Source organism: Centroberyx affinis, unplaced genomic scaffold, assembly GCF_046629955.1.
Source record: "Centroberyx affinis isolate AG114_WGS23_722 - 3 ecotype Tasmania unplaced genomic scaffold, CSIRO-AGI_Caff_v1 ptg000240l_1, whole genome shotgun sequence".
NCBI lineage: Eukaryota > Metazoa > Chordata > Actinopteri > Beryciformes > Berycidae > Centroberyx > Centroberyx affinis.
Window position 1 is genome coordinate 65,242 of NW_027278925.1, and position 16,214 is coordinate 81,455.

The following is a 16,214-nucleotide window of genomic DNA, read 5'->3' on the forward strand; positions in this document are numbered from 1 at the left end:
AGCATGACGCTAAATATGGTCTGACAGCAACTTGCTCATTTCCCGTTTGTAGTTTTCTCCATCTTGAGCTATCATTAGCTATTGAGAGTCTGTCAGAGATTTGTGTTGTTGTCCATCTCTCAACAGGATTCTGCAACTTGATCGAGAGGCAAGAGATGGAGTCATTCACCCATCTCACACTGCAAAAGTATCTATCTGACCATTGGTCCTCCCTGTCTGCTGAGTCACCAAGGTCTCTTGAAATCCAGGTGGGATGGAAAATTTGGGCCAAATATAAATTGAGAACCCGTTTTAATTATCTTTCAGATCTTCTTCCTATACAGTGCTGCATTGCTCAGCATGGGAAACCTAAACATTTCCTAACATAACATCCTAACAACCAAGTCAGATCAGTTCAAACTCAGTACACTTGAACAACAGGATCCTTGCATGGATCTCTGCAGGCTTCCAAGTTTGCATGATAGCTCTTCGACTTTTGGCAGTTGGAAGGGGGAAACATTGATGGCCATTATGAAAAAAAATAAATAAATAAAAAACAGCAGGAAAGAAAAATATATGTAAATAGATAGTGCTGATTATGATAGTCTAATTAATTTGATAATGATTTAGGTCTATATTTTGAAACCCTTAACAGGTTAGTCTATACTTTTTAAAATAAATATCTAATATAAATTAGGAAGCTATATTACATCTAATGTAGTCTAGCATTATCATAGCAGTTAGTCTATTTACTGTTTGTAGTCTGTCATTATCCAAGCCTTTTGCTCCTAATGTTTACGCATATTAATATCAATTATTTTAATGAAATCCATTGTTCTGCAGCTGACTCATAAAATTGATCATTCAATTTAACTGGCTGTGTGAAAATGGTGTTATGACTAAATCGTCCTCGGAGTATTTATGCCTCAATTTCTCCTTCGGGTCCGTATAATTGAGTGCAATGCATTTAAAATAGAGGAGGCTGCTGTAGCTGATTGTCCAGTCCCGAAGCTGCCTCCATTAAATCAGCTTGTCCATCATTCCAGTGGAGCAACGAAATTGCCCTTAGAGAAAATAACTACCTATGGCAAAGTAGTCTACAAATGTCACAGCAAAGCAATAACTCCCTATAGGAATATTATTGGACTAGGTCACCATAAACTCAACATTGAGTACCACAGATACACTATAAGTCCATGTGGGAATATTATAGTGAATTATTTATTTATTTAGTTAGGATGAGGAGGCTTTTTTGATTTTGTTTTTATCAGGTGAATCTGGAATCGAGGCTTACAACAGGCTTGTGCATCTTCAACAGGCTTGTGCAGGGATAATAGTTTTGTTTTTTTTCTCTCTCTCTCTCTGGGGGTAGGTATGTCATCGGCTGCTTAGGTGGCTCACTGCAGGTTATGCGGGTGGATTTTGTGTGATGCATGACAAACAGATATCTTGTTCGTGACTTTTTCAGGCAATAGGCTCTAGGCTACGTGCTGCTTGACCCTGTCGCGGAGACACAGTAGCCCTCATCGTCACACTGACGGGGTTGGCGGAGCGCGTTATTACTACAGCGCGTCTCCCTATTAGCAGTCTGTCCAACAACCTGCCGACACTGACAACAGGAGACTCACAGCGGGACATAAAGGACAGAAATATATTTAAGGATGTCTGGGATCACCGTACATTTGGACTGCGATGAGTGTTTGTCTCCCACACATGTGACCAATACCACGGAGTTGCACCTGCACCCTAATTTGGATGAGGATGATGAACTTCTGAAATACATCTGGAGAGAGTATCTACACCCCAAACAGTATGAATGGGTTCTCATTGCAGGATACATTATTGTCTTCTTCGTTTCACTCATTGGAAACTCACTAGGTAAGTTGTATCCTTGATATCAAAGTATTTTCTATTCACGCTTTGTGCTGCAGTTCAGCTAAACCTGTTAATATCGTCAGTCACACGAAAATCATACAGCAGAAGTAGCCTATATTATACTTTAAAAACGACATAAGCTAAGTTTCACTACATTTTTGAATGAGCCAAAATCCCCAAATAATTCCAACTCCGACTTTCCATCTTTAGTCCATGGTCAGTGGTGCATCTTACCGATGCACCAGGATCAGGAAAAACAAATCAAAGAGCGCGTCTGTCAGTGTAGCAAAGTGCAGCTCTATTTTTTTTCAATATAGGACATCAACAGGTGGGTTTGGAGCCAATACATCTCATAAAAATAAAAAATATTCCACTACGTCTGTGTGTGTGTGTGTGTGTGTGTGTGTGTGTGTGTGTGTGGATGTGTGCGCGCGCGCGTGTGTGTGTGTGTGTGTGTGTGTCTGTGTGTACTTGGACTCCTTAACCTCTATTAAAAGAAATAGAAAAGGCCATTGTGATCAGTTGAACCAGCAGAGCCGCTTCCTAAAGCAAAATACCAGCCTTACTGACCTGCAGGTTATTTGTCATTCTTGTCTTGATAGCCTACTACAATCCCGCAATTATTCCTCAATTATATGTTTTCGATTATGTTGCCTACACTGAACTATTTCGTGCTGTAGTTTTCCCCTATGTGATAAGATAAGGCATCTGAAACAGCTTATAAAAACACACGAAAAGCACCACGGATGGAAATGCTGTGAGCAGGGGCGACTCTAGGATTTAAACTTTAGGGGGGCTCAAGGGGATTTCTCAGACACATTTAATATACAATGTTGAGCAAATTTCATTTCTGATTAAGCAATTTAGCCAAAAGGAGTGAATACTTTTCAGATTTTCTTTTATTTGCATTTTTGCATACATTTTGGACATTTCCTTTTTAATTTACTTTTCATTGAATAGACAAGTCTGCATAGAGTTCTGGGGAAAAAAAATCTCAGATAAATGTATTATGAGACTTTCGAACAAGTAGATGTGTAAAAAGTCAAGGGAACAAATAGTTTTTGTGGGTTATCTGGTGCAGAGTTTCTTATTATATTGCCTTTACCTGATAGTATAACAAGTATCATGGATAACCAATACAAGAAGTTCTACTAGTGTTTACCAACCCACTTATCTCACTTAACTTGTTAATAACCACAATACTTTAACTGATTTACTGTGGTATGAATGAATAAGGGAAGTTTTGACAAAATTGCAGGATAATTGTGCTCTTTGTTTCACTCATTGTAAATTCAATAGGTAATTTGATATCAAAGTTTATTCCATTCATGCCTTGCGGATGTAGTTTAAACTTGCCTATAATGTAATACAATCAGTCCCATGATAATCATACAGTAGAACTACTGTATATTCTAATTTATAAGAGACAAGAATGAGCCAAAACGGCACAATGAAAAAAAAACTAAAACTAAAATAAATAAAACTCTGATTGGCATCTTTTGTATACGGTCAATCATATTGCAATGGTGTATCTTACAAACATCGAGACAGACAAATCAAAGAGCATCTGTCCACTTATCTCACTTAGCTTGTTAATAAGCACAATATTTGGTACGGATGACAAAGGGAAGCTGGGACAGGACAGTGAGGGCACTACTGGTACCGTGACATTAGACTACAATAAGCAAATATAACAAAGAATACCAATATGAACACTTCCCAAGATGTTATTTAGTGAGCATTTTAGTGTTCGTCTTGACTTACTGATGTCAGTTTACTTTTTCACCACACTGTTGCAGACTTATGGCTGACTTGGTGACATTGGTTAAACTTACCCATCCAAACTACACTTGTCCACTGCAAAATAAAATGTATTCAGTTTGATCCTAAACAACCAGGGGGCCAGGAGGGGGATGTGTCTTTGAAGCGTCAAGGAAGCACAGTATTGTTGCCACAGCGCAAATTAATCATCTCGGTTTTAATTAAAAAACATTTGGCCATGATTTATAGATTGGATTATATTCTCGATTTTACGATTTATTGTCTAATAATCTAACTGTTCAAAATCAGGCAGTAGACCATAATTCATTTATTTTTCGCTGTTGCACCCCCATCTTGGGCCAAGCAAAATTAAACTTAGAGTAAACTTCTGAGTAGGGGAGCTGACTACAGGCTCTACCACTCACATCATCAAAATGCCACCAATGTGACAGGAACAAGCCACAGAAAAATAACATAAGTAGTAATGAAAATTGGCTTCAGGTTGCCAGGGTTATGTATATTTGTGAAGCACCTGAAAAACTGCTCCAGCAGAGTGGTCAACTAGCCATACTGCTATCAACAGAGTAAATAGTAAACCTTGGGCTAAGAGTTAGGTTAAAATATGTATTTTTGCATTTCCAAAATATAGATTTAAACTACATATATTTAGTTATCTTATCTCCTGCTCATGTTCCCTCTTGGGTCATGGGCAAGCATCACACCTCTGGCAGTGACTAGTTATGGATTAGCATTATACACAGTAGAGTGAGAGTTCTCAGCTGTTGCAGGCTGCTGAAAAGCTGAATCCACCAGGTGCTTATATATTATGGAGACATTTTTCAGACAAAATTTACACTTCATAGATTGACTTTTTTGCATTTTGCATTTCTCTTTGCATTTTTTTGCATTTAAAAAAAAAAAAAAAAAAAAAGAATGAACTGCTGTCTGAAGTACTAACTCCTCTGAAGGCAGGAATTAGGACCCACATGTCAAACAATGCTAATGCTATTCCTTAAGGCCTGTGTAGTAAACTAGTGGTGTAGGCTACTCAATAACTCTTTACTTGTGTAAATAGTAATGGTAAAAGCAAACATCCTGATGTAAACAAAGACAGAAGAACTTAAGTATTTGATATTAAATGCACATGTTCAATACAATGTCTTAATTTTTCAGTGCTAGGAAATATTCTATCTTCAGCATTAAGATCTACAGACAAACATTAGGGGGCAATTATGTGTCATGCTTTGGAGTAGTTGTAAAGTTACACATTTTTACAAAGCGTTTACATGTTTTTGAAAAAATAAGAGAACATCAGTAAGTATAACCACTTAGAAATTTAAATTAATTAAACATAATTAATTAAATTACACCAATTCCCCACTTTTTCCAGATACAAGTAGAAAGACACTATACATAATTGATTATATATTATACGTATTGATAGCCCAGATGACAGGTTTAACAGCCAGCCTGATTATCCACACCTGTGTGAGCTACATCATGCCAGCTAGAAATTGTGAGAATAAGACAAGAAGTAAGGTGATTTTGCCTCCAAAATAAGTTTAAAATTTGTCACTCCTTGAAAAAGATAATAATTTTGTATTAGGTTGTACAGAATGATGTTTTTTGTTTTTTTTTCAAAGTGTCCTTTTCACAGCATATATAGCTACATAAGCCTAAGATGCCATATGTACATCGTGTCCAAAAATATATATATCAAACAAACTTATTCTAGACAACTTGGAAGGGTGTCTATAAAAGTATATTTTAATCTGTTTCAGTGGACCTGTATGGAGGACTTTCAGATGACATAACACCCTCTGGCAGCCATAGTCCCTGTCTTCAGTTCTTGGGCAACTATGTGAACAGCACTGTTGCATTTTTAACTTGGCCATCTCAACTGAGGGTTAGTTGTAGGTGGAGGATCAGTAGATGTAGAATCTGTCACAGGTTACAGATTATGTGTTATCTTCAGTTGCCAACTTCAATTTATCCATTTCCAGTCCAGCTCCTCTCTCTGTCAGCATAGGCGTCCTGCCCCCACCCTTACTTATGCTCACCTGGAGCCGTCACTGTTGCACTTCACCCCCGCCCCACCACACTCTCCAACACTGTGTTTTTCAGACATTATTTGCACACAGCCAATTCTTCACTGGACCTCCATGATGGTACCAGCCATAGTTTCTTGGAGGTGTGTGATGCAACTGCAAAGCCTCAATATGAAATCTTGCATAGATGTATGCATTCCACACCCTTTACAAATTGCATCACCCTTCCAAGTTTGCTGATGTAAGTTTGGCGTTTGATACATCTGTGGCAGCCCTGTATATGACATCTTGCATATGTCTAGGGCAATTAATATATGCTGTGATGGATGAGTTGAGTCCCCCCCCCCCCCATATGTGAAGCGCTTTGAGTACCTAGAAAAGCGCTATATAAATGTAATCAATTATTATTATTATTATTATTAAAGACATTTTGCCAAAAGCTGGAACTGCATTTTAATTTATTATAGATTCCTTCTTAAATGCATTCTTTATTTTCTCTTCTGTACTTTGTATTACTCAATAAATGTTGAAACTCATGTCAAGTTTAAACGTTATGACCGGAAGTGCTAGTTTTAATTCTAGCTGGCTTGACACTGGTGCAAGCCAACTAGAATGCAAGTTCAATAGGTTGCGTACTATTTGTCAGAATAGTTGAGAAAGCCAAAAATCTCCCCAGCAGAACTCTGTGTTTTAAGAGAAGAGGTAGTGGCACTTAATGCAATATTGTTTGGAAAAGACATGAGGGGTTATTCATAAAAGTCACTGGCAGGGTTATTGTGACGTTATGAGCTGGGACCCAGTTACTCTAAACTATGGCAACGTTCCTGCATCTAACATCATTTGCTAACAAAACTTCTACAAGATCAAATTTGGACTCACTTTGGCTAAGGTGTGACAAGTGGCGCTCCTCACCATACCAAATTAATGCTGAGACTGTCACGGTAGAGAATGGTGTTATTCATAAACGTGAATGAGTCAATCTAAATACACCACCTGACTAGAGCAAGTGGTATACTTTGCCCCTCAATGTGCTTTTATGAACTGCTTACAGGACATGCAAATAATGAAATGGGGTTGTGGTGCTGCAAAAACTGACCTGGTAATTCACCTTTATATAAAGAAAACACTGTATTGTGACAGTCCCAGCAGATAATGTCACATTAACACATAAAACTGGAACTTTTCTGAATAACAGCCCTATAGTTTCACACTCTCTTGGGCTCTTAAGCCAACAGGAACACAGACACTGACAGCCAGGGTTACGTAAATGCTGCAGTGACTTGAATTTCATATTAGAGGGAAAATTACAATTTCTCACAGTGCTTCTTATGCAGTGGCAGTGCAATTAGACAGACAGACAAGAATAACAGACAGGAATATAATTGAATTTTAATTTAAACTCTATGATTGACAGCATGCCTTCACTGAAAGTAAATGGAACTTGCTATTGAATACCTATGCAGTAGTGTTATAAATATTTGCCATCATTTAGTTTGGATAGTCTGTGATTGTGTATTATTTTCAGTTTGCTTTGCAGTGTGGAAAAATCGTCACATGCATACTGTGACCAACTATTTCATAGTGAATCTCTCCTTTGCTGATGTCTTGGTCACCATCACCTGCCTCCCTGCGAGTCTTGTGGTAGACATCACTGAGACGTGGTTCTTTGGAAACACTCTTTGCAAAGTTCTGCCTTATCTGCAGGTAAGAGATTAACTCTGGCAACTGTATTTTATACAGGATCTTAGAAATTGAGACCTGATCCAAACCATTTTCACTTAAAAGGTTTATGAATACAGGCCATGACCTGCATTTCCCTCATTCTTGCGTTGTCTTTATTTTGAGATATGTGAGACCTTTGATCAAATCCCATGGTGATTTTGTGCCCTGGGCAAGTCTTTTGCTTTCTCCATTTTCAAAGTGCTATTGCAGCATCCTACCCACTATACCAGCACAGTAGTCAGAAGAAAATCTTCCTATTTTCCTTATTTGTTGTGGGCCACATCAATGTAGCTACACTATTTGACAAAATATGTTTCTGAATAACTGTCATGTCCACAGCATGTGCTGTGTGGATTCAGTTATGAACCAACCAAGTTAGTAGAGGACTGATTTCTTTCCAAATAGCAAGCTGAAGTGGAAAAATCAGTGTGTGAATTGTTATACTAATGACTAATGAAGTGGTTTTGGAGGCTTAGACTGGTTTGGGCTGTGTTGTGGTTTGATGTTGAGTTATTTTAAGTGACGCAACACTAATTTAGGGTGCAGTCTGTAATTGCAATTAGATTTGTAATAAAAAACAGAGATGGGTTTAGGGAAACAGTGTAAATAATAGTGGAACCACTGAATAAAAGCTATTTGTTGCTGTCTTGCATTGAAGGGCCTATCTGTCAAGCTTAAAATAAGGCTTTCTTTATAGAAAATGTTACTTTTTGAACATGTGAGGTTTGCACTGTGATTTCTCATCTATAGCAAACCTACCCCCAATAACTTGTACAAACAGGAGGAACATGATGTGAATACAGTAAGCAATACAATAGGCAATGTGACAGCAGCTCCAAATTGCTCTCCAAATTGTTTGGATATATTAGATATTCATTATCACTGATCATTCAAAATACTTGTATTCCTGCATAAGATATTTAAACTGTAAAAGATTATTAACTTTTTGTTGAAGTGTTACTGAAACTATAATCACCCCAGGTCTGAAAACAAGTGTTGTTAAGGAGCATCTAGCTGGAAAGGTCCAGTGACTGCCCTCCTCCCCTTCCACCTCGCTCTCTGCTGCACCTCTCCCCTCCAGCCCCTCACATGATTACTGAAGAGCAAGTGTACAAACTATTCAAGAAGCAGCAGGAAAGCAGCAGGGCTGAGTGGTGTTTCACCCAGAATCCTCAGGCACTGCACCAACCAACTAATCCTGGTATTCACAAAAATCTCTGACCACTCCTTATGTCCATATGCAAAATTCCCATCTGCTTCAAGAGATCCACTTTCGTTCCTGTTGGACAAGATTACTAGCTTCAGTAACTACAGACCAGTTGCATTGACTTAAGTAATAATGAAGTACCTTGACTTAATTCAACACAATCATCCCAGGACTACTGCAGGGGAAGTTTACCCAGCTCAACTATCTATGTATTATTGATTTTCTGACATGCTGTATGTGAGGATAAGCCTCCTGCAGAATACAGGACTATGTGCTCTCCTGTCCTTTCTACTTCTTGTAAACCAAGGGAGGTAGCCAAAGAAGGTGATTTAGTATGCCAATAACGACTTTCAGCTAAACAATCTCAAACTGGTGGAGGTGAGGGTTGACTTCTGCAAGAACCCATTCCTCGTAATCAATGGCACAACTGTGAACAAAGCGGAGACAACCATCTGTGACCCCCTCAAATGGGATCAGAGCATCTCCCATTTTATCACAAAGACCCAACATAGGATGTTCCTTGTGCATTCACTTCGGCAGCTCAAGGTGCCACATCCAATGCTGGTCAGGTGCAGATCTATCATTGAAAAAAATCTTCACATCATCCATCATTCTCTGGTATGGCTTAGCCTCCCCAAAAGCAAGATTGTAGTGTCTGATTCAAATGGCTGAGAGAGAAGTCGGCTGCCCTCCATCAAAGACCTGCACAATGCTAGAACAAGGAAAAGGGCAAAGAAAATTGTTGTTGATCCCTGTCCCGCTGGACTGACTGAACCCTGCTAATCTGCAGTCAGACAATCACATCTGAGATTTTACTGCACCAGCAGATCTTTGTCAGTTTTGGACATTCACTACTACAATTCTGCTACACTATGCCAATTCATTGGCTTTGAATGTCTGCTTGTATTCTACTGCATTCATGTTTAATCTACTGTCATCGAGTGCATGTTGTCTGCGTCATATGTTGTGTTTTGCCCTGCACCTAGAATATCAATCATGTACTGTCAAATTTCCAAATTACAGTTCCTGTTGATTCGTATTCTGATTCAAATTTAGAAACCATGGATTAATCAAGTCATAGTGGTGCCAAGTTCCCCCACTGTACCCTCCACCATGGATAAATGTTAGTTATGTCCAAACAGCAAAAGGGCTCTCATGTAGTCTGCTCCATCAGCTTGGAAAAAGAGAAATAGTGGACTAAAATAATAAATTCACTTGACACATTATGTCAGTTTTAATTGTTAAGCAGCTTCAGCAATATTGCAAACTGACCTGCTGAATTTCATTTTTGGGTGAACTATTCCTTTAAATCCTAGCCGGTGTTCTTGTGTGTTGACAGCCATGGATAAAAGGAGCAGTGATACAATCCATTTTCTAGTTTCTGAATTAACAGTATTAGCAGTATAACTTATACAGTATTAACAATAACATCATTTATTATTCACTAGTTTTGTCGGTAACTAACCAGTATTCTTTTCTTTTTTTTTCTAGACAATCTCTGTTTCTGTATCAGTCCTAACTCTGAGTTGCATTGCTCAAGACCGTTGGTATGCTATCTGCCACCCACTAATGTTCAAGAGCACAGCCAAGAGAGCGCGCAAGAGTATTGTTCTCATCTGGGTTGTGTCGTGCATCATCATGATTCCTCAGGCTATTGTGATGGAGTGCAGCAGCCTCCTCCCCGAACTTACAAACAAGACCAGCCTGTTCACAGTGTGTGATGAACACTGGGGAGGTTAGTTTTTACAAAGGCCTCTCAATCAAATGATGGAATCCGGTCAAATCTCTTGTGTACTGACAGATGTAAGGCTTGATCTGAGATCAAATGTGACTTCAGGAGTAAAAGGATAAGTTTCATTACATTTGCCAATTTGTTTCTGCAGCGAACATTAGTAATCATGTGTGCTAAAATGTATCTGCATTTGTGATTCCATTTTGCTGACGTTTGATGTTATAATTATTTGAACAGAGCCTCAGTCAGAGAGTTGATAATGACTAATAAGGTGGGAGGGATGACTTTTGCAGGTGCTCAGATAAGGTAGTCTGGCTGTCTGTCTGATTAAAGTCAGCAAAGAGAAATCCAAAGGGAAAAAAATCTTTACCATCCTTTCATTAAAGTGGAATAAAAGGGGTTGGGCTATCAATGTGATAACTTTGAAACCATAGAGATATGTTTGAAACACTGTAGCTCACTTTGTTGCAACTTGAGGTGTTATAACACAAATCTTAGCACATTTTCAAATTAGAATTGATATAATTAACTCCATATAGAGGTACGGCAGTATTTGCACGCTACATTCATGCTGTTTACATTTAAGTATTTAATGGACAGAATTTTAACAACCTCCTCTTCACTTCACTCATATGGATTACAAATGATAGTCCAAACTATGCCGATTCAGTCAGCCAGTTAATTCCGTTTCATCATGTACACAGCATACATCTCCTTTGTACTGTATGAAAACAAGCCTTTATATCCTCTTTTGAGCCTCTCCCAAATTATTATTGTCTAAACTTGTTGTTGTGTTTCATTCTTTCAACAGCTGAGATCTACCCCAAGGTGTATCACACCTGTTTTTTCATCGTCACATACTTTGCACCATTATGTCTTATGGTTCTGGCATACATCCAAATATGTCACAAGCTATGGTGTCAACAGGTGTGTATTAAAGTCTCTTACAATACCATGTTGTAGCATAAAAATCACAATGAACTCAGCTTCCCTGGCAAGCTCATAGTACTGTATGTCTGTATATATTTTATAAACAGATTCCTGGAAGCTCATCAGTGTTGCAGAGGAAATGGCGATCCATCCAGTGCTCAGCTCAGGCCCCGGGGCCTGGTGAGTCAGTCAGGGTCAGAACCACCACAGTTTGTGCTGAGATCAAACAGGTCCGGGCCCGACGCAAGACAGCCCGCATGCTGATGGTGGTACTCTTTGTTTTTGCCCTGTGCTACCTTCCCATCAGCGTGCTCAATATCATGAAAAGGTAAGTCTTTTGAGTTCAGCTGCTTGAAAGATCAAATATCATACAAATACAGAGAGATCCACAATAGAGAATGTGTTAAGCCAGGATTCACACTGTGACATTTTTCTATGCTCTTACTGATTAACTTGGTTCTTTCATGTGTTATAATGGCAGATATGGTATTTTAGACAACACAATTCATACATGTGCTGCTCATTTACTGTAATCTGTTAATGATCAATAGTTTACAAATGTACAGCATTGATAACAAACAAGACACAATATTAAATGAAACTTGACCTGATATCATGTCATACTTTAACTGCAGAGTCTTTGGGACCTTCAAGAACACAAATGACAGAGAAACAGTGTATGCGTGGTTTACTTTTTCACACTGGCTCATATATGCCAACAGCGCAGCGAATCCTATCATCTATAATTTCCTAAGTGGTAAGTTTGTGACCTGCCTCATCATTTACACCAGTTATGTGATTTCATCACCCCCTCTGCTGGACAGTATGGCTACAACAATACAATACAATACAACAAGTTGCCCCTATATTCCTCTCTTTAGGATGATCTGCATTTACAGTTATCAGTTATCTTACACAAGGTTGCATTCATCAGAAGAATGCCTTATGTGAAATTACAGTCTTATATGCCATTAGAGCTTTAAATCCATATAGCTCACAACTGATAATGAAATGGTCAACAGACTCAACATTATAATTGCATGATTGGCAATTGCACCTCCATGTCGCTGAAAATCATCACAAGATATGAATGAAAGATTATGTTTTCATAATGACACCAGTCAGTCAAACCTTCAAAATATTAATGAGAAAAAAACTGTTTTAATATTGCCACAGGTGATATTGATTAAAAAAAAGAGTGAAAAATGCTAATGTTCAGTGCACAGTGTATAAAAGGTTCAAACTGAATGGTTTCTATTGACATGAAAAATACTTTTCAATTTCCACAGGGAAGTTCCGAGAGGAGTTCAAAGCCGCATTTTCCTGTCATTGTTTTTCTCAAGGCCAAAATCGAACAAACAGGACAAGGACCAGAACGAGCACTGACAGTCGCAAATCCCTGTCAACTCAAGTCAACAACATGGACAATGTATCACGCATATCAGATCAGATAGTGTAGTCTAGCCCCATGCTGTGGAGCTCTAATCAGCAATCTGTGCTACACAGGACACAGGCATTCACTGTTGTCAGCATAAAGGTAAAGAATGAAATATATATTAAAGCTTATTATAAAATAGAACATTAAATGGAAACACTCAATGTCCCAAAATTATTCCTTTATAGTGAATTTTAATTTGGGTCAGGATACAGATAACTTATTGGAATACAAGTAGGATTGGTAGAAAACCAAACACTGTCTTTTGAAGATTTCTCTCCCCATTTGAAGCTCAGAGATTTCATCATATCTTGCACAAGATTACAAATAGGACTTAGAACGATCATCAATAGGAATGCACAGAAACTCTCCCATCATTTATTATCTATGCTGCTCTATCAATGAGTTGGATGGAAGTGCTGTATGTAACGACTGATACTCTAGTAAATGTTCTTTTGTGGTGTAAGGTTACCTTACATGATTTTAATTACACATAGGCTAGATACATTTCTCTGTATTTTTGTAAATTTAATGTTCTGACTGTATAACTTTGTTTTTGGTGCAGTTGCCAGTATTAGTTATCTCAGATGAGCATTAATTCATGCAATGTTTAAAGAAAGTGCATCTGAACCCATTTTTTTTTTTTGAGACAGCATAAGTCCACAAAGTTATAAGAAAGATAATCTACCCAAAGGGGCTATGGGGTTATGTGAGCCACATCTGGTTACATTCCAATTAGTCTCTTTAGAAAGCACCTGTCCATAGATATTCACTCAAGCTTATAATTGCTCATTAATGTATGACTATTTGCATAACAAGCAAGCATGTAAACGCTGCATGGTCAAACATGATGAACATCAATCAAAATGCAGATTATTCATCGGGATTTAGACATGGGGCGTCTGGAGGCTCAGCTGTTGCAGGTGCACAGCCGTGACTTCCTGGGCTGGAGTCCAGCCTGGGACCTTCGTCACGTCATCCCCCCCGTCTCTCTCCCATCTTTATTCTCTCTCTCTACTAAACTATCCACGAAGCACAAATGTCATAAAAATAACAATAAAAAAAAGATTCAGACAAGACTAAATGTGGTATGAACCAGGGATGAACTGGGCACACGCCACTAAGTTTTGACATGTTAGAGTATCTGCTTACTCTTACTGTAAAACTTCTAACCTTCTTGGCTATACTTAACACACATACACAGTATGGCAGCAGCTCAAATATTTGTTCATGCTTTTTGTGTCAGAAATTCTTTCAAAAAGTAATTTTGCCTTATTAATGGAAGTTGGGAATGCAGGTGGTGACTACATATTATTGGGACATATCAAGTTATGTAAATGATTCACCAAAGCAAAGGTTCGTTTTATACATCATAAATCATATATCACCAACTCACGCCAGAAGGGCAAGCATCTACATGTGCTGCTGTCACTAGAGACTGGCTTTGCATAAGTCCTTGATGAACTGAAGACCTCAAGATTTCTTTATAAGTCAGCAGAGCCTTGGAGTGGCCGTCCTGTGGGGAAAAAATATTTCATGGTAACCAAGTACCATCTTGTGCTGTATTTACAGCGTACAAAATTAATATATGGAGAGAGAGCAACCGCACAAACCCCTTTTCTGAGATGTGATATTGGACAGCTCTATGTGTTGAGCGATAACTCTGTAAAGGCTATATAAAACCCTCAAGTCTGCATATTGAAAACAGTCTTGCTCATTAGCTCTCAATATCCTTGTCAATTGTTTCTTACTAACAATAACACCTTACATCGCAAATGTCATCCTGAATTTTTTACCTAAAGTAAAACGTGTTTGGGCGTCCTGGTGGCTCTCTAAGGTGCCTAACATGTAAACGTGGCGTCCTGCATTTAAATCCAGCCCAGGACCTTTGTCGCATGTCATCCCCCTGTCTCTCCCAGTCTTTACTGTCTTTGTCTACTTTGTACTGTGTAATAAAGGCAAAAATCGACCAATTCAACTAAATATACCTTTATTCAATGAAATATTTGGCAAATTAAACTAAATAAATCAATGAAATTGAGTAAAATCAACTAAAAATGTCAAATGGTACATGCTACTTTGCTTGCGCAAATTTTTGGTGTCTGGATGCATGACTATCATAGAAAAACAACAACTGTTACATTATTTGGCAAGATGCTCATAGCTGGCAAGCATGTATCTAATGCTAAGCTAGTTTTAACTTGTTAAAACTTCACTTTCAAGTCTAACCATATTGTGACATCCACAGACACATCCTAGCTTTTTAGATTGCCGGAGTGTTTTAGTGTTGGAAGTGAATCATTTACAGCATACTGTAGATACTGTATCAGGGTCAAACATGTTTTATTGCACTGTAACTGCTGCTCTCTGCATAACGCTGTTAATAGGCACCTTCAATATGACAACCAGTGCACACCTGCCACAATGCGCCACAGGCCCGTCATGCATGACGGGCCTGTGTAAATCTTGACTTTTGTGCAATGACATGTAGGCAAAGCCATAAGTCAAAGTTACTGCCCAAGTTGCAGACACTTTGCAACGTCAACTAAATAATTTGAATTGTCAAATGGATTTATGTCAAAAGACTGCTCACTATGATCAGTTTGGCTATTCTTAATAGCTGCTAAAATTTCTACCAGAGATAAGGGAGAAGGCAGCGTGTAGAAGAATATCTCTCTTGCAGCTTTCAGAAGCTGAAATTATAGTATCTGACTAGTTATTCAATCATGGCATCATTCAATGACAGTAAATGACAGCTAAATAGTTTTCAGAATTCTTAACTTGTGTAGTAGCAAATCCTGTCAGAGTTTGGAACTGAGGCTGGTTTTAATATTCATGAAGTATCATCAGCTATTCCTATTACTGAATTTTTTAATTTAATTCTGTGGTCAATAAGTGTGGTCACACACTTGACTTAGTTTTTAGCCTTGACCTAAATGTAAGTCCTCTGCACATTGAGGATATCTTTTTTTTCTGATCACAAGTGTGTTGTTTTAAATCGTATTTTTAGGATGATATTTTACAGTATAAACAGGCCATCCACTCATGTATCCTTAATGATCAGTTAGCTAATTTTCATTGTCCTTTTCCCAACTGAGTGAAAGCAGACCGATGAATCATTCTACACACATACAGTATATGATCTGGTAAGACACTTTAACAACCTATGTTGATCAGGCTTGGACACTACTGCACCCTTAAAACCCAGGTCAGTTCATACATTTAATCAGTCTTCATGGATTAATGATGCACACGGGCCCAAAAAATAGAGTGCAGAAAAACTGTAAGCCATTAACAAGCAACACCAATATGATATTATGCAACAACAAATGGTCGGATATCAGAAAGTGGTTAAAGATGCAAGAGCAACATGCTTGTCTAACTTGATATCTAAAAATTGTCATAAATTGAGTAACTATTTAACTATTAACTATTTAAGGTGATTGATTCTATATCTACAATATTGAAAGCTGTTTCAAACCGATTTCACTATATTGTTTTTAAAGGGCATCTCAGGCAGGGCAT

General features: G+C 38.2%; 1 protein-coding gene across 1 annotated transcript; it reads left to right on the top strand.

The window, feature by feature from the left end:
* Positions 1–1,640: 1,640 nt before the first annotated feature.
* On the top strand, positions 1,641–12,713 carry hcrtr2 (hypocretin (orexin) receptor 2). Its single transcript, XM_071543802.1, has 7 exons — positions 1,641–1,857; positions 7,189–7,367; positions 10,084–10,327; positions 11,136–11,251; positions 11,362–11,582; positions 11,890–12,011; positions 12,544–12,713. Exons 1-7 carry the CDS (start codon positions 1,641–1,643, stop codon positions 12,711–12,713), a joined length of 1,269 nt encoding a protein of 422 aa, XP_071399903.1.
* Positions 12,714–16,214: the final 3,501 nt, after the last annotated feature.